At 34.9% G+C, this 22,731-nt stretch overlaps 3 protein-coding genes across 7 annotated transcripts in view; 2 read left to right on the top strand and 1 right to left on the bottom strand.

The window, feature by feature from the left end:
- Positions 1-2,296, top strand: part of LOC111466099 (39S ribosomal protein L46, mitochondrial-like) — a 5,883-nt gene extending 3,587 nt beyond the window's left edge. For all 5 annotated transcript variants that reach the window (XM_023110680.1, XM_023110682.1, XM_023110678.1 and 2 more), the window contains exons 4-7: positions 84-158; positions 1,402-1,531; positions 1,606-1,731; positions 1,859-2,296. In XM_023110680.1, the coding sequence (XP_022966448.1) occupies positions 84-158; positions 1,402-1,531; positions 1,606-1,731; positions 1,859-2,002 (475 nt within the window). In that variant the 3' untranslated portion in view covers positions 2,003-2,296. The remainder of the gene's footprint in view (positions 1-83; positions 159-1,401; positions 1,532-1,605; positions 1,732-1,858) is intronic.
- Positions 2,297-2,803: 507 nt separating this feature from the next.
- LOC111466136 lies at positions 2,804-5,806 on the top strand. The gene is made up of 4 exons (XM_023110734.1): positions 2,804-2,943; positions 5,180-5,222; positions 5,386-5,477; positions 5,575-5,806. Exons 1-4 carry the CDS (start codon positions 2,863-2,865, stop codon positions 5,653-5,655), a joined length of 297 nt encoding a protein of 98 aa, XP_022966502.1. The 5' UTR covers positions 2,804-2,862; the 3' UTR covers positions 5,656-5,806.
- A 663-nt stretch (positions 5,807-6,469) lies between these two features.
- On the bottom strand, positions 6,470-12,384 carry LOC111465964. The gene is made up of 7 exons (XM_023110477.1): positions 12,170-12,384; positions 10,484-10,541; positions 10,319-10,402; positions 9,847-10,181; positions 8,281-8,487; positions 7,916-8,098; positions 6,470-7,818 (listed from the first exon to the last, which is right to left on the bottom strand). Exons 2-7 carry the CDS (start codon positions 10,518-10,520, stop codon positions 6,850-6,852), a joined length of 1,815 nt encoding a protein of 604 aa, XP_022966245.1. The 5' UTR covers positions 10,521-10,541; positions 12,170-12,384; the 3' UTR covers positions 6,470-6,849.
- Between the last annotated feature and the right edge of the window lie 10,347 nt (positions 12,385-22,731).

The raw sequence follows: 22,731 nt of genomic DNA on the forward strand, positions 1-22,731 counted from the left end.
TTTTTTTTTTTTTTTTTTTTTTTTTTTTTTTTTTTTTTTTTTTTCTTTTGGCGGTTGTATAACTTGACCTCTGCTGATAACAGGGGAAAAGGTGACTACCAAATTGATTATGTTCCAGCTCCACGGATTACGGAAGCTGACAAAACAAATGATAGGAAGTATGCAGTCTTTTTATTTATTTATTTAGAATTGATAGATTGAAGGTTTCCTTGTCAATGCTATCATCACCATTGCGGGAAAATAATAATGCAGTCCATGAACTCTTGTTTTTGTTCATGCTTTATGTCTTCATTATTATGAGGATAGCCTTGTGTTTCTTTATTTACTCTTCCAGATCGCCAGTGTCCTCTTGCTTCTATTATTTGGTTACCATAAGTTGTGCTGATATTCTTTTATTCTTGTAACTATATAATGCTCTTGTTGTGACGATATTATTCAATTGTCTGACTATATAATTTTCTTTCTTTTGGTTAATCAAGTTTTTTCTTTTCCTGTAATTCTTTGTTGCAACCGTCTTGATAATTGTACTACCTTTTTATTTCAATAGCGGTGATAACCTAAGCCCACCGCTAACAGATATTGTTCTCTTTGAGCTTCTCCTCAAGGTTTTTTAAAACGCGTCCGCTAGGGAGAGGTTTCCACGCCCTTATAAACAATGTTTCATTCTCCTCCCCAACCGATGTGGGATACCACAATCCACCCCCTTTGGGGCCCAGCGTTCTCATTGGCACTCGTCCTTACTGACACACCGCTTCGTGTCCACCCCCCTTCAAGGCTCAGCCTTGTCACTGGCACATCGCCCCATGTCTGACTCTTATACCATTTGTAACGGCCCAAGCCCACCGCTAGTAGATATTGTTCTCTTTGAGCTTTCCCTCAAGGTTTTTAAAACGTATCTGCTAGAGAGAGGTTTCCACACCCTTATAAAGAATGTTTAGTTCTCCTCCTCAACTGATGTGGGGATATCACTATAGTGCTCCGTGTGACTCTGGTGTCTTGCATATCAAGAGCATGCTGCTACTTTAGGTGTATTCCACTCATTTACTTGATGAGTGCTCTTTCTTCTTTAAAACCACGGTCTACTTGATTCATGTTGACCAATAAAACTTGTTTTATCCCTGTGAAAATCCATTCATTTGACTCTTGGGAAAATTGCAAGATATCATTGTATATCTCATAAATGTTGAAACTATATTACTTGGTTAATCTATCAGACTTATTGGCATCTTTCTTGCTCTCAAATGGAGTTCTTAGATGGTGTCTTTAAAATACAATGTCTCCGTATTTCTCACTGTTGATCTAGAGTTCAGGCTATCTGATCAAAGTCATTAGTTTGCCAGATTCTAATATCAAAATTGAGGTCTGCATTCTGATTACTTGAATTCTCCTCTTTCCTTTTAGGTCACTGCAGAGAGCACTTGACAGAAGGCTCTACCTTCTTCTCTATGGTACCACTATTGGGGCACCTGATAAGAAACCTGTCTGGCACTTTCCAGAAAAAGTATACGAGACCGAGGAGACACTGCGTAAAGTGAGAGTCGGCTATCAATACTCTTCAGTTTTCTTTCTCATCAATTTTACCCTTCTAACCTTCAAGTTCTGCAGTGTGCAGAATCTGCCTTAGCGTCCATCCTTGGAGGTCTTTCTCATACATATTTTGTTGGAAATGCTCCTATGGCGCACATGGTTGTACCGCCTACTACAGGAACTGCACAAGTTTCATCTCTGAAGGTATGTCTTCTACTAAAAATTTATATCATACAAGTTTCGGGAATTTATGCTCGAGCGTAGAGTATTACGTTTAGTATAATGTGGTCGTTTACTCGTATTCTTAAACGAAATCTCTCCTCTTTTCCAGAGGTTCTTTTTTAAGTCTCAAGTGATCGCAACCAATAAATTCAATATTGAGAAATGTGAAGATTTTGTGTGGGTTACAAAGGATGAATTGATGGAATATTTTCCTGATCAAGCTGAATTTTTCAAGAAGATGATCATCAGTTGATGCAAGTAGATTGATCATATAAGCCTCATAGATTGTTTCAATCAACAAATTCATGGTGAGTTTGTAAGTGAAATGGAGGATCAAGTTATGAACTGTTAAATTAAGGGCCGAGGCTGGAGGCGTTGTTTGTTGTTCTGATATAATCTGGATGAACGAGGAAATTTATTCTTCCTAGCTGTTTCTTTGATGAAGGCATAGTTTGGATAAATGGTTCGATCCCTTATTTTGATTTCTCGAACCAACTAAAGTAATTATTTGTTCGTTCTCAAAATTTTGAGCATCGCTTATTTTTACGATATTGTTTCCTAAGCATATTTAAGCTAGAAGCTCCAATTTAGAGTTCAAACTTTATAGGTTGTATGAAGTCATTTTTCACATTTGATTAGAGATTTTCAATAATATATATTTTTAATAATTTTTAGCATATAAACTAAATCGAAAACCATATGCTATATAATGTAAGGGACAATTAAATGAAATATGATTATGATTATGATTATTTTTAACATAACTCAGTATTCTCAAATTAAATACAATCACATGTATAAATATTATTCCTATCCATTTTTTCTTTTTTAAACATAATTAAGTATTTTCAATTCTTAAATTTTAAAATTTAAAGAAAAAACAAAAATGAGCCTTTATAATTTAACATAATTCATGTTCCATGACTTCAAAAATTAAAACAAACATTTTAAAGTTTTAGGTATAATTGAAACCAACATCGTAGTTTAAGGGCATTTTGGTAATTTAACACCTTTATAATTTAATGTTAAATTAAATTAAATTAAAAATGTATTTACTCAAAGCGCTCTCATAGCATCTTTTCATTTTGAGGTTGAGTTGAAGCTTTTGCAACAATGGCGGAACCATTAAGCGGAGGGAGCCACGATCTCGAGCAGACCTTGAAGCCCTTCTATCAAAGAGCCTCCGAAGCCGAGGTTTGATTGCTAAACCCTTCACTTTTCTCCCATTTTCCCTTCTAAATCGGACGCCTTCTTAGGACGCGCCGCCTCTTATCTTTGTCGCATGGAATTTCTTTTTTGGGTGAAATTGACGGGTATGTTTTAGGTGTATTTCATTGCAATTACTTTGGATTACTGTTGAAATATTTGAAATGGCTGGGAAAATGAATGATGAAGTTTAGATTTATTCTCCTAGATTTTAGAAAGGGAGTTTAATTGAAGTTTTTGGCAGTCAAAGAGGTACTCCGATTAAGGATAATTTCCAGCTCTAGGGCAGTATGGAACTAATACTGACTCTTAAGTCGTATCATACCACTCGCTGGAAAAAGTGTCAAGCTGTACACTTATAATGCCTCTCTTAGACCATACTTTCAAACCACGGTGTATATGTATGTATGTATATATAATAATAAGCCCACCGCTAGCCTGAATTTTTTTTTTTAGGCTTTTCCTTTCGAGCTTCCCCTCGAGGTTTTAGAACGTGTCTGATAGGAAGAGGTTTCCACACGCTTATAAAGAATACTTCGTCGTCCTCCTCCTCAATTGATGTGGAGTCTCACAATTCACCCCACCTTCAGGGCTAGCGTTCTCGTTGGCACTCATTTCCTTCTCCAATCAATTGGAACCCCCCAATCCACTTCCCTTTGAGGTTCAACGTCCTTGCTGCCACATCATCCGGTGTCTAGCTCTGATACTATTTGTAACGGCTCAAGCACATTGCTAGTAGATATTGTCTTTTTTGGTCTTTTCCCTCAAGATTTTAAAATGCGTTTGCTAAGGAGAGGTTTCCATATCCTTATAAAGAATGCTTCGTTCTCTTCCCCGACCGATGTAGGATCTCATAATATATATGCTTGTGTGTTATAAGATTTAATGCAGAGCTATGCATTTGTAAGGCGAGCAGATTTTTAGTGTGATAGGCTGAGATGTGTATAAGATAGTTCAAACATTCATTGTTGTCACAAAAAATCATATTTAGCCATATCAAAGTGTTAAGAGTACTATGATACCCGATCATCATGAGATAGCCTAGTACTTGCTTGTCGGGTTGGAACAAGTAAAAAAAAAAAAAAGTGGACCTTGGAGGGAATTGATTCAAACCCCGTAGTAGCCCTATCCATATCTTAAGATATTAAAATCTTACAAATTTTTTTAACACAAAATGTTGTAGGACGATGGATTGTTCCATGAAATTAGTCAAGGTGTTCACAATCATACTATGCACAAGTCCACTGCCAGCCGATATTGTCCTTTTTAGGCTTTCCTTTCAAGGTTTTAAAAATGCGTATGCTAGGGAGAGGTTTCCACACCCTAATAAGGAATGTTTCGTTCCCATTTTCAACCAATGTGGAATCTCATAATCCACCCCCTTGGGGCCCAATGTTCTTGTTGGCATACCACCCGGTATTTGGTTCTAATACCATTTGTAACAGCCCAAGTCTACCACTAGCAGATGTTGTCCTTTTTAGGCCTTCCCTTCAAGGTTTTGAAATGTCTGTTAGGTTCCACACCCTTCCCCTCTTGAACCAATGTGGAATCTCACATTTTCCCTCTTTTTCTATTTCTATGTAATTCTATTTTTAAAATGTGCAAGAGTAACAATGCACAAAAATTTGGAGGCTAAATGCAGAGCTAGGCATTTGTATGCCCCAGTTTAGGTCTACAAGATATATGTTGAAGACTCGGACCAAAAACTGACCTTTTCAAATAGATAAAGGCTGCAAAATTTGTTGTCTGAGACTGACTAAGAAAACCAAGTGGTTAAGTTGTTGTCTTTAGTAGTAGATTAGTTGTCACTTGTAGTCATTAGGCATATAAGAGGCGGAGAAGCCTTACGAGGGATACTGATCGAACTCGAAACATATTGCAATGTAAACAAGAAAACGAACTACAGTATTTGAGGTACTCGGAACCTCCCCTCACTTGAGCATACTAACTCGAGCCTTAATCCAACTAACTTCCTTCTTTCCTACTCTATCTGTTTATAACAAAATACATTAACTACTTCTCTAACTAGTTGCTAATATACCTTTAATACTCTTATAACATTCCTATCAGACAGAACATGATATGTAGAGAGTGAGGTGAAATTATTTTTAATCTTGTGCCTTGATTTGGTATCAAGTTTTAAAGATTTTTTCTGAAAGTTTAGTTGATTTTGGTCTACTGTTATTATGTATTCGTACTTACGACAATGCGCTTTTATTTAAAGGATCGTTTGTCGAGACTAGAAGCTGCGCTTTTGAGTAAGAAAGGTACGACTCATGGCTGTTTCCCTTTTAGAGAAACCATACTTTCATAGAGCAAATGAAAGAATTAACTCATGGGTAATTTTTATTTTATTGGAACCACACCAAATCACCAATGACACAAACATGTATGAATGTGTTTCTGATTATCAACAACTCGTCCATCTAGATGCCCACGACGAGGAACATCTTAAAACGATAAGCGAACTCCAGTCGAAGCTAGACAGCGCAAATGAAGCGCTAATCGCAGAACAGAAAAAGGCAAGAAGTATTTGTTTGTTGTTTGTCCATGGTTAGATGAAGAGGTCAAAAAGAAAAGAAAGAAAAAAGGAAGTTCTTAATTGGGATTATTTTGCAGGCTGAGATGGTTGCTGCAGAAAATGCAAAGCTCCAGTATCGCATACTCCATCTTGTGAGGGCAGCAAGGGGAACACATTAAAAAGTTGGAGCAAAAATTCATTTGACTTTTTTCTAATTTCCCTTACAATTTACAAACGTTTTGGAAGGCCATTGTTGAGATAGTTAGTTCAAGAATTTGAATGAAATTTTTTTTAGACCACAAATTGGGAGATGAAATTGGGGGTAACCTCTGATTTGATCTTTTTTTTTTCTTCTTTCTATTTATTAGAGATTATAAACAATTTTCTTTTCTCTTACATTCTAGAATCAATTTTTATATATATATTTTCTTTTTGTTAAATTTAAAGAATATAATTAATGCTTTGATCGAACAAAAGTTAATTATAAGTTTAATTCTAAAAATTTCAAAATCGTTAAATAGTGTAACTACCAAAGAATGAACCAATCATCTTCACAGACAATTAATACAATTTCACATATAATTTAAGCCAAGGGAAAGATAAAACGCAACAGTGTTGACATTTTAAAAAACCAAAAAGAATAAATCCCATTTAAAAGAAACGAAACCCCAGAAAATTTTATGAAATACATTAATTTCTTTTAAAAGAATTAAAAATCGAAACCAGAAGATAGAAAAAATTCCAAGGACTCCTCAAGATCCAAAATCTAATAACAATAATAAAGTTTAAATCAAATTTAAATCTAATAAACTTGCGAGAAATTAGTTCTATTTTGGTCTATAAATCCAAAACAACGTTAATAATAAAAAAAAAAAACTACAACCAATTTTACACCCAAGAACAAAGTAGGAATTTAATACAAAACAACCTCAACTTAAGCATAATTTAATTCGACTGATTAAGACATATCTTCAAACAAGAGGTTAAGAAAAAAAGAAAAAAAGAAAAAAGCTTCTTTGGAACTCCGAGCAGTTCGACTTACTCAAATCCACAAAAGTTGAAGGGTTACTGTACATAAATATGGCAACAGACACCTAAAAACTACAACCAATTAACCAAAGCTGAAATTTAAAAATACCACCATAATCCAAAACATCTATACACGATATAGAAATTCCTATCTGATATCCTAAATATCTCCATTTTTTAACCTACCCATTTTAGTTTGAATGCAATGTACTATCACTTCACTTTGATCCCCTGCAAAAGACCCCGTGTATTCTTTGTTTCATGATTTTTCCTAGCTAGGACAAAATATTTCCAATAAACTAAGACTGATTAAAGAGGAAAATAAATATACCAACCTTGGTAAGTCATTCCAACAGCTTTTGAACAAGCAGGTCGAGCAGCACCCTTTTGCGAAGCTTGTGATATTTGGTCAAGTTGTGTTCCTTTGCAATAATCCTCAGTTCTGCTAGACTCTTCAGTTTGAGATCTGAGGAAGGTAAAAGTGCCAAAATTTCAGCTATATGATCATCTGTGGTGGCGGCGCATGACTTCATTTGTTTGTTTTCCCCAGTTCCGCTGTCATCGGGTTTGATCTGATCTGAACTAGAAATATCATTAACAGAAGTTACTTCTATGAGCTCTTGTCCAACCAGCATTTTTGAAGTCCCTTTATTTTGGGACAAAGGACCTAAGTTTTTCTCAATGTCAAGAGCACAGTCCTGCTTTTCGACCCTGAGCTGACAAAGTTCAAGAGGCAGATCTAAGCAGGCATTGTCTCCAACTGCTCCTGGCTTTCGATGCTTTTTTGCTTTAGAAATCGGAGTATGTGATTTACTCCGCCCCTTTTCGGTAAATAATTTAGGCTTGTGATCCATATTTGAATATGACTTCTCATGACAAACATTCTCAACATTTTGATAATCGTCTAGCAATAACTTGTTTGTCTCCTTGGTCTGGGTTCTGACCAAATCGTTTCCCTGCTGATTTTGCAGCTTTGAAAGCAACAATGTAGGAAGATTTGATGAGTCAAATGTACCCGTTTTCTTAGTATCCAAAAAGCGTAGATCGCAATCCACCTTTTCTTTCGTGTTTGAAGATGAACATGAAGGGGCACTTCCATTGGATTCAGGGAGAATTGACCCCCCGTCATTCTTGTTCTTCTTCTTTCTTAACAAGAAATCAATTAGCTTGTCCTCTGTATTGCAGTTTCCACTCTTTGGGTATGATGCTGGAGAACTTGAAACGGAATCAAACGACCTTTTGTTTCCACTGAATCCATCTGATTGTCTTGGGACATCTGGATTGGCATTTTCAAAAATAGATTTTCCATGCTGCTATATGAATGAAAGTTATGTTACAACGTAACCGAAGTATAACCAAGGTTTCAATTCATACTAGTTATTTAACTGAAAGAAAGCCAAGATTTCAAACCTTTCTTGCATTCAGAAGGCGGCATTCACCACCAACATTCGAAGCTGACTTCAATTTTCTGCTCTTGCACGAGTTATTTATACGGAGGTCCTCCACTTCCTCAATTTTTACTTTTGAAACAGGCTTCAGATTTTCTTCAGTCACAATCACATTTGAGGAAACTCCTTCAACGGAAATTTCAGCCTGCAAGAAAAATATAAAATGTGAGCATCATAACATAGAGAGATTTTTCGAATACGAGGCAGACTATCAATGTGTGTTAGTTATCACACTAATGATTCAGCTCGCTTCGATCCAACTCCATCATTATGACTCTACTAGACACACCAAGACACTAACTGCAACTAAAGCAAAGAAGGCAATACCTTAATTTCTTTCTTGCAAATACTATCATTTTTGGGGTGCTTTTGGACCGAACCATTGGGTGTTGAATACACTGCCGGGAAAATCCTTTTGACTTCCATTTCTTCACTTTTGACTTTTATGCCAGAAATGCTCGAGGTTTCACAGAATGGGCCAACTAACTGCATTGATGTATCAGTACCTTGGCTGCTCAAAGTTGCATGCTGATCCTTATTTTACATAAAGTACATATATTTTAAAGGGAAAAAAAGGAAGGAAAAAAAATTCAATTCAGATGACAGTGATTAACAGTCAATCAATAAACTAGTTACTAATTTTACCCTGAGGCTTTTTAACCAGGTTGCCGACCATATTCAAGGAACAACTTCTTCCAACTAAGAAAAATAAAAGTACTTTTACTTTTAGTTTGGTTTACCCTAGTATATAACTAAAGCATCTAGCTATAGTCAGAAAGAAACATAATTTAAGAGTTTGAAATGTAGAACTGTCTAGATATAACAATACAGCTTGCTCCATCCAATTTACAAACTTCTATAAATATTCATCCGTAATAGTGGATCTAATTTTCCTAAATATAGGCACATGAATAAATAGAATGCAAAGATCATCTCAGCACATCCAGACAGAAAATTGTACTAGTATAATGCTACCTTGATAATTCTTTTACAGTGTTTATACCCCTGACCAACGTCTTAATCCAGAATATTTCTTTTCTTCCCATATCGTTTCAGATATATTTCATAAATCATAAAGGGAATGCCAAACAAAGTGTGTGCACAATGCAGTTGTTGACTAGATTACTCAGTATTGATGTTGGACAAGGGAATGCCAAACAAAATGAACTCTTTCAAAACGGTTTTTCCCTCTTTTTTTATTTTTTCTCCTTTCCCTTCTTTTTGAGTAAAAGAGCAAAACTGTACAGAAACTATTTAATTCTTCCAAACTCTATGCAAGAGAATCTATTAGCTTTAAGATCTAAAGAGCTAGAATCTTCGTTCATAGACATGATTAGGCATAGCTATTATCACATTGGTCTTCTCACACTTTCTTCCTAAATCCTCTGAAATAGAATCATGATGCAGCATTCCATATCTTTATAGTCAAACTTACGAGATTGAGAAATGACGGAGAAGGATGTTCAATGAATGAACCCGAAGGGAAAAACAGCAATGACATTGCAAATAGGGCACATGTATTTCCCCCAAGGACAACTATACACAAAAGTTCCTTAATCCTTGGATTTCTTCTGAGGGAGAAAGTTGCCTAGGATAATGAAATATATGTCTAAACAGTAACAGTTAAGGTTCTCCACTTGAAGTCAATAAAATGAACCTCCCAACCGTTAAGAATACTAAGAACTAATGAAAATGATTCTGTCAAAATGGCAAAAAAAAGAAAAAAAAAAACTAACTTGCAAGAATCTCTACATGCAGTAACCTATTGGATCATTGACAATTAAAAGTGGAATCACGTGTATGTGTTTTATGCTTTCATGAAGTTTTCTGTAGTCTTCTTTCTCATGCTTCTTGAACAATGACTTTTTAGATCTCAGAGGGTACAGAGAAAACCTGCCCATCATCTTGTTCACGACCCTCTCCAAGAAAAGGCTTCAGTATCTCGAACAATTTCTCTGCTGGTTGTGTATGTAATGGTAACTGATTGACTGTATTAATCTTATCACTTCGTCTCCAGCTCTTTATTGAATTATGAAGGACGTCGATTTTTTCTCTCAAAGCATTACAGCATGCTTCAAATTGGTTTCTACTTTCTGTCCATGCGAGACCACATTGAAGCAAAACTAGATCTTCTTCAAGATCATCGATTTCAGAAGCTGCCTTCCGTATCAAAATCTTTAGTACTTGAACGCAATACTTCTCATTCATAGCATTTTCTTCTATAACATCTATGACCATAAAATTATAACAAAAATAAGAAACCCAAATGTTGAAGTGAAACAAAGAGATAAATGTGGCCAGAATAACTGCATGCAGATACTTTTTTAAAAATAATAATAATAATAAATCAATCAATCAAGTTTACCTCTCCCATAACCGAAGTAAAAGTCAGCCTGCCATCCAGATTCCACACTGTAACTGCTTTCACCAGCATCGGAATAGGAGAAACCTGGAACAATTCTTTACAATCAAATTAACTTGAAACTTGTTTATTCAGATAAATAGAAGAAAGTGACGAGATCAGTAGAACCTTGATCATACGGCCAATCCCACAGATCCCCGTCCATGAAAGTCTCAGAAAATTTATCCTGCAAAAACAAATGAGCATAACCATCTCAACTCATGCATGCACACGAGAGAAGAACAGCACTCCCGTGATGACAAATCATCTCAATAACCAGATAACTCGATACCATGAGCTTATTACAACTACAGTTCAGAAAAGTAGTATTCAAAATTTATCAGGAAATCTTCTTGTTTCCACTTCATTGCTTAAGAACCTGAATAAAGAATAGTACCGCACAACATTCAGTACGCAAGATCCCCAAGATAAACGTTCAGAAAGTACTGTACACACAACTACCAACTTGAATTTAAAAACCTATAATAACTCCTTATCATTGGGTTCCCAAAAAAAATCGACTGAAAAATCTTAAGTGTTTCTTTGACAATATTTACAGAATATTCAAAGAGATTATAACTCGAACTTGCACAATTTGACGAAATCAACTGTCCTATACCTAACAACGCATTTCAAGGGGGAAAAACATAGCTAATGACGCGCAAAACGCTAGATACAATCAATCGGCAGAAAAAACACAAAGCAGAGCAAAATTGAAAATATCAAAAGGAAAAAAACAACAAAAAATCGAAGCTAGCGATATACAAAGAGCCAGACAGAAACAATAATAATTAGAGAAATTCTCAAAACGATAAGTTCGAGAGAGTAAGAAGCAATATGAAAAGAAAATAAAACAGTGAAAACCAACCAGCTAAAAAATTCTGAAGAATGCAAGCTTTTTCTCAGAAATGCAGTTCAAAAACTAACAACTAAAACTCAGAAAACAACTATTTCCATGAACGATAAGCAGCACAAAAAAGAATAAAAAACAAACTAAAGCTGGCGACAATTTACCGAGCTAGCCTAGCCGAAGAAAATCAACCAAAAAATTCTCGAAATACGATGCTCAAGACAGTAAGAAACAGAACAAAACGAAAAGACACCAGCAAGCTCGCAAATTCCGAAGAACGCAAGTGCAGTCCAAAAGTCAAGAACCAAAGCTCAGAAAACAACGATTTCCAAGAACAATAAGAAGCACCAAAAAGAAAAAAAAAAAACTCAAAGCTAACAACATTTTACAAAGCCAAATAGCAAAAGAAAATGAACCAAAAAGGTTCACGAATGCAAAGCTCAAGAGTGTAAGAAAGAATAAGACAAGGAAAAAAAAACAAAAAGAGAGAGTAGAAACAACCAGCTCGTGAATTCCGAACGGAAACAGTCTCACAAATGCAGTTCAAAAGTCGACAACGATTTCCGAGAACAATAAGAAGCACAGAAAAAAAAAAAAAAAAAAACAAAGCTAGCGACAATTTAAGGAGCCAAACAGCTACAGAAAATTAAGCACAAAAAATTCTCGAAATGCAAAGCTCAAGAGAGTAAGAAACATTGCAAAACGAAAAGAAAACAGTAAAAACCAACCAGTTCGCAAATTCCGAAGAACGCGAACTCTCTCTCATAAATGCAGTCCAAAAACTAACAACCAAAGCTCAGAAAGCAACAATATCCAAGAACAAGAGCTACACAACAAAGAAGCAGCAAAAAAAAAAATGAAACAACTACAAGAAGAAGGAAGGATCGTAAAAAAGAGGATGCTTAGAGGAAATGCAGCACATTCCGAGACGCGAAACAACAAAAAACAAGGACAGAAGACGATACCTGAGAGCGTACTGCCACGGCTACTGCAACTACAACAGAGGAGAAGAGACTGAGTGGACAATGCAAGGAGCTTATCCAGTAGAATCCACATAGAGAAAAATGAGAATGTAGAGCAGAGAGCGGTCTAGGGTTTCTGAATCTTGGAATTTGAGAGAGAAATGGAAAGAGAGAGAGTGAGAGAGAGAGAGAAGGCGCCAAGCAAATTTTTTGTCTGACAGAGAGGAAGAGGAAGCAACTGAAAGGGACGAACGGACTCTTTGGGAAATCACGTAGCGGAGGAGGGGTCCTTCAAGGGTAAAACCGTAAATTACTCTCAGGACGTTAAAGCCGAGAAGTTTTGGGCCCACTGGATCAGAAAATTCTCTGGGCCCACTGGATCAGAAAATTCTTTGGGCCCACTGTATGTATAAAGAAGTAGATAATCTCAGAAAATATTTTTTAAATCATAAAAAATATATTTGATATTAAGTTATAAATTATGGATTTGGTTTCTACCATGAAATTAAAATAATAATAAATTAAATCAATTTAAAATTAATTGATTACAACAATAATAGAGTAACCCATGTCTTTTTTTGAAAAAAAATTAATGATTAAATAAATAATTGTCTTAAAAAATTTAGTATTAATATAAATTTAAGTTTTTTTTTTTTTTTTTTTTTTTTGAAATTAGATCGAGATAAAAGGAGGCATATTGTGAAAAGCTTAGTAGACTCTGCAGTGAGTGGACCCCGCCGGTCAAAGGAGTTGACAGAGAGCTGCCACGTCACTCTGGAGGGGACACGTGTAAGAACTTAAGAGGTAAAGAGTAGTGAGCAGTGGTGTGAGCGGACTGGGGGATCTTTTTGTGTCTGACCGTGAGGGGGTAAAGTTGTAAATAGGGACTGAAAATTGAGGGTATATTTGTAAATGGCGAAACCTTCGAACTTGTCACTTTTGGAATCCTGGGGAATCAGAGAATTATGGTACCAATAAATTCTGACATTTTTTGCTGCCCAAAAGCGACACTGACCGGACACGCCATTTTTGCATTGAACACCATGAATCATATATATATATATATATATATATATATTATAATTTAATTATAATATTAATTAATTGTAAAAATTACACTTTTGTATTCACTAATTTAGATTATACATTGACGTTGTTTAATTGAAGATTTTATTTAAGACCGTCTGTTAATAAGATCTTATTAAATAAGTAATCCATTTATTTAATAATCTTTTGTAAAAAAATTAAATAAATAAATGTATAAATTATTATTGATTTATTATAATAAAATAATTATTAATGGTAGAACATTTTTAATGGAAGAATTTTTAGTGCTTTTTTCTTCTTTAAACAATCATTAGTTGTACGTTTTATTTGGTAATATTTTGTTACAAAGTAAGTTTGGTAAGTGTTTCATTATGCTTCGGTAACTTATTTTGGTGTGCTTCGATCAATAGTCAAAAGCAACAAGCTATGGTACCTCAATGACATTTGTTAGTGTGAGATCCTACATTGGTTGAGGTAGAGAATTAAGGGTGTGGGAAACTCTTCCTAGCATGCCCATTTTAAAAGCCTTGAGAGGAAGCTCGAGGGAAAAAACATAAACAGGACAATATTTGCTACCAATGGGCTTGACCCGTTACAAATGATATCAGACCTAGACACTGGGCGATGTGACAGCGAGGAGATTAAGTCCCATAGGGGGTGGATTGGGAGGTCCCACATCAATTGGAGAATGGAAGGAGTGTCGGCATCCTCGTTGGGCCCGTAGATTGAAATGATATAAACACAAAAGTCATATATGGTAGCTTTTCTTATTTTTTACATCGGTTTTTTTTAATGTTTTAATTATATGAAAGGAAAATAAATATGTATTACAAAACTTGTTTAGTATCTTCATTAGTAAGTCGATCCTTCACAGGTTGTTTGTAATTAGAGCTGGGGCAACCGTTTTATCTTGACGTTACTTCTTGTTCCTTAAGTCTCATTGATCCCCGAACAATTGGTTTGTGATCCAACTACCTAAATCGAATCCCTCCTGGGTCAATACTTAAGGGAACAACCTCTCTACTATCCTAAAAGTAAAAGCGGGTAGGAGTGAATTCCATTTTGCACTCTATGCCCCCAGCTATTCACCCAGCCTTACCCCTCAAATGGGAGGCTTATTGAGTCGGCGAACTTGGGCCGCTCTCGCCCATGCAAATCTAAAAATAATTCCGAATAAACAGGAGTTCAGAGTTAGCTTAGGATTAAAATCGAGTTACCTAGGTTATCGAAGGAAAAAATCAGTCTCAACAGTAAACGACATTATAACATGAGAGTGACTTTCTTCATAGTCCGATCTTGTGCAATACTCATTGCATAGGATGTCCCCACTCACATGTCTCCACTTGTACAATTTAGTGATCACATTGTTCATATCATATACAAAAGTAGGCCGCTTCTATAGTGTCCCCAAGATAAGGTGGTGAGTCTTATCTTGTACTATAAATTATTTTGATTATATACTTGAACTTGATCCACTTTAATGTCTCTCCACATAGTTCAAGTATTCATACTAGAGCCAAAATGTTCTTAGTTTATTGGATTTAGATTAATTACCGTGAAATTCACTTTATTCAATAACAATCTTTACTAAGTAAACATCAATAATAACTTTATTTCAAATAAAATATGTTTTTGTTTACAAACTATGAGTTTAGGACATAAAACCCAATATATTAGAGAGAGAAACGAGTGTTAACGAGGACGTTGGGCTCCGAAGGAACATGGATTGTGAGATCTCATATCGATTGGAAGGGATCAAAGCATTCTTTATAAAAGTGTAGAAACTTCTTCCTAACATACGCGTTTTAAAAACTTTGAGTATAAACTCGAAAGAAAAAGTCCAAAGAGAACAATATCTATTAGCAGATTAGGGAAGAATTGGGTGGGTTTTAGATTTGGGATGGGTATGAGAACATAACATCTGTGTCTTCAGCTTGCAGCCACAAGTGTCGGGGAAAAGCTGTACGGATATTTGAAGAGACCAGGCTAGTCTCTGCGCCGCAATGGACAAGTGTCCAAGTTCTCTTCATGTGGAGGAGATTTTGATGCTCTATTTGGATAAGAAATGAAGCATGTGATGATCAAAACACTTGAGGAAGTCTGAAAGGAATAATGTATTCACAAAGGGACATTAGCCCTATCAAATATTTTGCATACTTTGGAATACATTTAGTTAGGCCCCATTATATAAGTGAGCTACTTCTTTCTCGATCGTTGAAGTTGAGTCGACTATTGTTCTTCGATTTTAGAAGATACCCATTTCCTAAGACGAATCATAACCAATGGAAAACATAAGAAGAGGACAAGAAACGTAGATAGGAGTGTACACGAGTTGGGTTAGAAAAATCTTTTAGACTAAACTAAAATCTCAAGTTGATTGAGTTGGTGACCCGAACAACCTAAATAGAATTCACAATCCAACTGTCTATTTAAAAGTTAAAACGTATCATTAACATCGGTTAGAAGCGTTTAATCTTTTTAAAAGTAAGGTTGTGTTGAGTTGTAACCCTATTTTGGAGCTCGACAAAAAAAAAAATATCAACCTTCAAACTAAACTAAATTTATAACCTAACCCAACCCTATAACGGTCAAAGCCCACCAATAGCAAATATTGTCTTTTTGGGGTTTCCCTTTCGGGATTCCTCTCAAGGCTTTAAAACGCGTCTACTAGGGAAAAGTTTTCACACCCTTATAAAGAGTATTTCGTTCTCCTCCGCAATCAATGTGGGATACACAATTCACCCCCTTCAGGGTCAAGCGTCTTCGCTAACACTCGTTCCTTTCTCCAATCGACGTAGGACCCCCACCAAATCCACCCCCTTCGGGGCCCAGCGTCCTTTACTGGCACACCACCTCATGTCTACCCCTTTGAAGAATAGTCTCCTCGCTGGCATATCGTCGTGTCTAGCTCTGATACCATTCGGGCTTTAAAACGCATCTGCTAGGAAAAAGTCTTTACATCTTATAAAAGGGTGTTTCGTTATTTTCCCCAACTAATGTGGAATATTACAAATCCAATTTTTACAATTTGGATAGAATAGTCCGAGTTTATTGGATCATCGAGTCAACCGGGCTTGCTCTATTGTTTTTTTAGAAGGGTAGGGCTGCCGACTGATAAGCACATGGAAATAGATAAAGAGCCGAAATGAATAATATCAATCACTTTCAACCTATCTTTGTTGTGTTGTCTTTTATGGACAGAGAATAATAGAAGCAAAGTTGGGTGTATTTTCATTTCCATTTCGGCGGCATTGATGATATTCCTTTTTAAAACATTTTTTATTCCATCATTTATGGATGTCTTATTCTTGCAAAGACCATCCTAAATTCATGGAATTATCACACTATATCATAAGTTTTAATTTTCAATTTAATCAACCATCCCTATCAAAAAAAAAAAAGGTTAAATTAAAAAAAATTCTATCGAAAGGACCTTTTTACATCAAACGATCTACTATCACTCGAACTCGAACAGTTGTATAACTTTCACTATCTCTATTGATTTTTTTTCGGGACATCCACTAGAACATATTTCTATTCCAACATGAATGAATGTCATGATGTGACTGAGGATGGTGCATCATCTAACGGACCACACAGAGCGAGCATTGAAGAGAAGACGAGACATAAGCAAGATAAAGACAACTATTAAACCAGAGTGTCAATGATAGGCTTTGTTAAAGGACTAGGTAGGGTCTTGAGCCTTAACCTCGAAAGTCAGGGTTTCAAAGGGAATTTGGACATGTGGTTCTGGAGTCAAGTTCGTTCATATGAAATATGAAAGCTCACCAAATTTGGTGTCAATCGAACACTGGACGGACGCTCCACAACACCATATATTTGTTAGCCAAAATCATGTCTACACCCACTAATTTGAAAATACCTCAAAATGTATCATAGGGGAAACATGTCGTCAACTCTCCACCACCCCTAAGCCTTGTGGTCTAAGCAAGCTATCTTGTGGCACATGCATGAGTCATAATAAAAGCAGTCGTTGCAAGATGAGTGTCCCAATGAAAACAAATGTTAGACGATAGCTCCAAATCTTTTCCCACTTAACAAGCCCATGCCAAAAATAATATAGGTATAATTTTCAACGCTCATTGTTTAGATTCTAAGCCTTATCTGGTGATTCGGAAGCACAAGAAAATAAAAGTATACAAATTCTTTATTTTTTGAATTTTTTACTAAATAACGAGAAGAATTGAATAAATGAATAAATTTTTGTTTAAGAATAAAATCTTATTGGAACGGTTCATATGTTCTGTTTTGTCGACCCTTAAAAATTGAACCGTAACAAAGACAAAAACAGAAAGAGGACAAAAAAGAACCTAACAACACAACGGATTGTTCTGTTTTATTTTGGAAGCTTAGGCTGCCGACTAAGAAATGGACATAGTAGAAAGTAGCCGAAATTAATTAAATCAATCCCGTCACTCTCAACCTTTATCCATTATGTTCTGTTTTGTCGACCCTTAAAAATTGAACCAATTTAGTTGTCTTCCATGGCCGCCGAATTCTTATATTCCCTATTTTCTTTTCTTTTGTATTTTAATACATTTCTTTAAGAATTTTAAAAGTTAATTATGCTAGTAGATATTGTCTATTTTGACCCGTTACGTATCGCCGTCAACCTTAAGGTTGATTGTGAGGTCTCTCATTAGTTGGAGAGGAGAACGAAACGTTCCTTACAAGAGCGTGGAAACCTCTCCTTAACATACGCGTTATAAAATCATGAGACTGTAACGGGACAAAGTAGACAGTATCTATTAGTGGCGAGGTTTGAGTTGTTACGTAATAACTTAATCAGAACTATGAGTGTTTTTCTTCAATTGATTTATTTTGATTGAATATCAAAACGTTATTACATCTATAGTTATGATTAAACCTTAGGCAACCTCGACCCGAACTTGTTGGTTGAGAAATGATACAAATTTGAAAGTGACTCCAATCACAATTAGGAAGAACTTGTACATGATAACGCGGAAGAAAACGGTCGAATTAAAGAAGACTTGGACAATTCATACACTAATTGTCATGAATCAAAAAAAAAAAAAAAAATTAATTCTACGTGAAAATAAATGAGAAAATATCGCAAATAAGTCATTGTAATTGTATAGGCAGGGGAGGAGGTCCCTAATCCTCAATAGGTTGAGGTCAACTCGAACCGAGCTGAAGTCAACCTTGGTATTTTCTTTGAAGAACAATGTGTAGTAAATGAGCGAAAAAAAACAGGTAATACTGTAACGTTTATGTAACAGCTCAAGCCTACTGCTTGTAGATATTGTCTGTTTTCAGCTGTTACTTATTGTCGTCAGTCTCATGGTTTTAAAACATGTCTTCGAATGAGAAGTTTTCACACCCTTATAATAAATGCTTTATTTCCCTTTCCAATAAATGTGAATTTTCACAATATTTGCTAGCAATGGACTTAAGCTATTACATATAACGCAGTATCTCAATGCTATGGGTGGAACCCTTTTAGCACCCATGTTTTGTGGGTTCGACTTGTGCCAATGAAGTTTATATGGTCTCGACGCTAAAAGTTGGCATGAGACAATTGTTGCATCGATGATGTGGCTTGAATGCATCATATTAAATATTGAAATATTGTTATTATACATAAAAAGATGTATCAAGATAAGAATACATATTTAATTTGAATTGTAACGCCTCATGGTCAAAATTATCTAATGACCCGACATTCTCATACATGCAGTAACGCCTCTTGCGACATGGTCATGTTGTTACCTACTTCTCGCTTCTTAAGAGTGAAAGTTATTCTTACAGACCAACACTAGTCTTTTCAAGATTCCTAAAAGGTATAAAATTGTTTCAAGTAAATCACGCTTAACTATGGAGTTTCTATGATCGAGCCATCGAGAAGGAATGTTCACTTTATTCGTATAGGCACTAACTTTCATTTCTTTAAGTCTATCTTAGTCATCCTATTTTTAGAACCGCTCTCATTCAGTTCATCTATTTACCATTCCTTTATTCATCGTATCACACCCGATGAACTTATAAACAATATCAAATTAAATCTTTGGATGGGTTGGGAAAGTTTTGATTCACGAGCATTAACGTGCATAAGCAATTATAATGTCAATTACTTTTCCCAATTTTTGATATCTAAAATGGAGAGAGAACTTGCAATAATTGAATAAAAATGAGACGGAAAAACCCAACTTTTTGTTCTTTCTTGATTTTGATTCTGTGTCTTTTGTTTTTGAGTAAACAAGATAGCCATCCATGGATCAACATGACCAAATTGTCCTTCTACTAAATTTAAAAACTCGAGCGTGACTCCTCACCGAACATGGCCAAATGCAAAAGCTGTCTAATAGGATCTGTCTCATGGCCTTCACAACAAAATCTGTCAATTGTATAGGATTTCTTTGCCTTTATCTGAAAGAAAAAATTTGAAAAAGGTTGAGTATTTAAAAATACGTCATAAGTGATTTCATTGTTGAAGTCAAAAATACAAATGCATGCAACTTGTCGTTGACTATCATGATTGGAAGAACCTAAAACGTGAATACTCTTGGACCTCATATTCTTTCGGTGCGAAATTGGATGTGCATTGACTTCATATATTTGGCTCATATACATGCCAATAGATTCATGAGGTGAGTATCAATCCTCCTTAGGCTCGACTATGATCATATAAACGCTCGTGCATATGGAACCAACAAAAAAAGATGTAAAATAAAGTAACGTGATTGTATGCATATGCATAATGCTTGACAATTGGTATCAGAGTCATGTCTTAACTTAGTCATGTCAATAGAATTCTCAAATGTCGAACAAAGAAGTTGTGAGCCTCGAAGGTGTAGTCTAAAGTGACTCGAGTGTCGAACAAAGGGTGTACTTTGTTTGAGGACTCTAGAGAAAGAGTCGAGCCTCGATTAAGGGGAGGTTGTTCAAGGGCTCCACCATAGGCCTCAGGGGAGGCTTTATAGTGTACCTTTAGTCAATATTCCTCATGGAATTTTCTCTCTCCTGATCTTTGTGTTCATTTTGATCGAGTGCGTGCGTTATTATGCGATCCTAACACGGAAAAGTAATTATAAAAGGAACACACACTATGCATGACATCTTAGTAAGAGAAATCAATGGTTTAATGATATGGTGCAACATAACGTGTACTCATACATAGTCAGAACTTTGACTCACACGACTTGCATATATATCATCTATCAAGATCGAGTTATGTTGAACTGAAGCCTTTACACATAACAAACCATTACACCAAACCCTAAACACTAAACTAAAGCGTTGCATCGAGCCAAAACCTTGCACTAAACTGGAACCTTACATCGAACTAAATCCTTGCCATGAACGAAAATGCTGCACCCAACTAAAGCAGTGCACCTAGCGAAAGGGTTGCATTGAACTAGAACTTTTCACTGAATTGAAGCGTTAATCTAAACTAAAGTGTTACATCGACCTAAAGCCTAGTGCAAAACAAAGGCAAACCAATGCACGAAAACAACTACTTTCACACTTTTTTCAATCGTTACAATTATTACACGATAGACATATTGAGTAAATTTTCTAACAATCAGGGTACCCTCATAATCTTGTCTCGTGCACATCTAATGCAACCTCAATAATAATGGAGTTTTATAGCTAATTAAGGAGAACATTAAGTCGATCAAGTATTCACAATGGTTCTACATGTTTCTTCAATGACTTACTCGAATAATTGAGAATAAACGTCATTAGAGACATCAGATCAATAAATTAAGTAAAAACTAGACCAAGAAGGTATAAACTAAGACCTAAGTCATTGAAAAGGCCAAAAATCACATGATAGATGAAGACAATAAATTTTTCCACATCAACCAATGTGGAGGCCATTTAAATTTGTGCCCCCAACGGTCGTATGTGCATTAATTAATTAATTAATTAATATAAACAAAATAACCTCTTACGTTAATTAATGCTAATCCTAATAATATATTGCACTATCGATCAGAACTTGCATATAAAATATTTGTACATCAAATTGGAGTGGTAAAAAATTCATATGTGTTTAGGTTTTTATTTAATTTCATAATTATTTTTTGATTATTTATTTTTAAACCACTTTTACAAATATTTTTTTTACTTATTTTCAAAAAAAAATTTATAATTCCGTTGGGTGGGTTCATTATTTAATGAAGGTTGTTTAGGTTGAAGAAATTTACCATCGAAACAAATGGGTTTATCTAAAAAACGTATCAACCCAACACAAACCAACTCACGAACACTCCCAAAAGTGTTCACAAGAAAATTACAGTAGTCTAAATATGGTAAAAGTTATGGTGAGGAATAGTGAATTTCATATCTCCACGATAATATTGTTGGATGATGAAAGTCCCACATCGGTTAATTTAGGGAATGGTCATGAGTTTATAATCTAAGAATACACTCTCCATTGGTATGAGGCCTTTTGGGAAGCCCAAAGCAAAGCCATGAGAGCTTATGCTCAAAGTGGACAATATCATACCATTGTGGAGAGTCGTGTTCGTCTAACATGGTATCAGAGTCATGCCCTAAACTTAGCCGTGTCAATAGATTGACAAATCCTTAAATGTCGAACAAAGGATTCGTCTAACAACGTCGGACTTTGTTGCATTTTATAAGAATATCGGGATTACCACATTCTTAAAAATATTCACGAACTTTTCAAAATAGCATTAATACCTTAAACTTTATGAAAAGCTGTTTTCGTTAATATGTGGATAGAAATCGTTCATCAACATACCATATGTCATCTCTCGTTTTTATTTTCAAACGACTTTTTGAATATTTTTTTTATTCCCTGTTTGTATTCCTCGTTTCCTAAAACTTTTTCATTCACATTTTTTTTTTCTCTAAAACATTAAATCATTAAATAAAAATAAGAAACATTTATGAACATTCCCAACACAACTAATTCGAAAGAAATGTGGTTATTTGGGTGTTATGTTTATGCTTAGAAATATTTATAAATAAAATATTTTGTTTTTATTCATATATTAACGATATGAATTTTTAAATTTTTTTTAAAATTTTTAGGAATTAACGTTATTTTTGAAAGTTTATAGGAAGGTAATACTAACGGTTCGATCTATATACAGACGATAAAAGTATCCTTTTAACTTTTAAAAAATGCTTACGGGTATTTTTGAAACTTTTTTAAAAAAATTCGAGAATATTTTTGAAAATTTTAAAATTTTATAGGTATTTTTATTAATTTTATAACTATATTTTTATATGTTAGGAAAAATTATTCCATATAAAAATGCTTCTAAATTTTTTTAAAAAAATTATTTCAACATTTTTGTGAAATTTAAATTATATTCTTTATAAAAAAAAATATATATACACATTGATAAGATCCACAGATTTATTAAATATAATAAAAACAAATCCACCACAAAACAATTTTATTCAATATTTAATATATGGAAAAAAAATTGATGTGGGGGCAAAAAAGTATTTTCACAATTTTGCCCTCCTTATAAATATGTGTTGAAACAGAGCAATTT

This window comes from Cucurbita maxima, unplaced genomic scaffold (assembly GCF_002738345.1).
Source record: "Cucurbita maxima cultivar Rimu unplaced genomic scaffold, Cmax_1.0 Cma_Scf00030, whole genome shotgun sequence".
Lineage (NCBI taxonomy): Eukaryota > Viridiplantae > Streptophyta > Magnoliopsida > Cucurbitales > Cucurbitaceae > Cucurbita > Cucurbita maxima.

What these genes read in the sequence shown, in the direction of transcription:
- LOC111466136 (XM_023110734.1), top strand. Translation starts at nt 2,863, where the DNA reads ATGGCGGAACCATTAAGCGGAGGGAGCCACGATCTCGAGCAGACCTTG. An exon ending in TGCGCTTTTGAGTAAGAAAG is followed by an intron (nt 5,223 to 5,385) that starts GTACGACTCATG and finishes TCGTCCATCTAG; the next exon opens with ATGCCCACGACGAGGAACAT. An exon ending in TAATCGCAGAACAGAAAAAG is followed by an intron (nt 5,478 to 5,574) that starts GCAAGAAGTATT and finishes ATTATTTTGCAG; the next exon opens with GCTGAGATGGTTGCTGCAGA.
- LOC111465964 (XM_023110477.1), bottom strand. Translation starts at nt 10,520, where the DNA reads ATGGACGGGGATCTGTGGGATTGGCCGTATGATCAAG. An exon ending in GGATTGGCCGTATGATCAAG is followed by an intron (nt 10,403 to 10,483) that starts GTTCTACTGATC and finishes GAATTGTTCCAG; the next exon opens with GTTTCTCCTATTCCGATGCT. An exon ending in GCCTTCTGAATGCAAGAAAG is followed by an intron (nt 7,819 to 7,915) that starts GTTTGAAATCTT and finishes TCATTCATATAG; the next exon opens with CAGCATGGAAAATCTATTTT.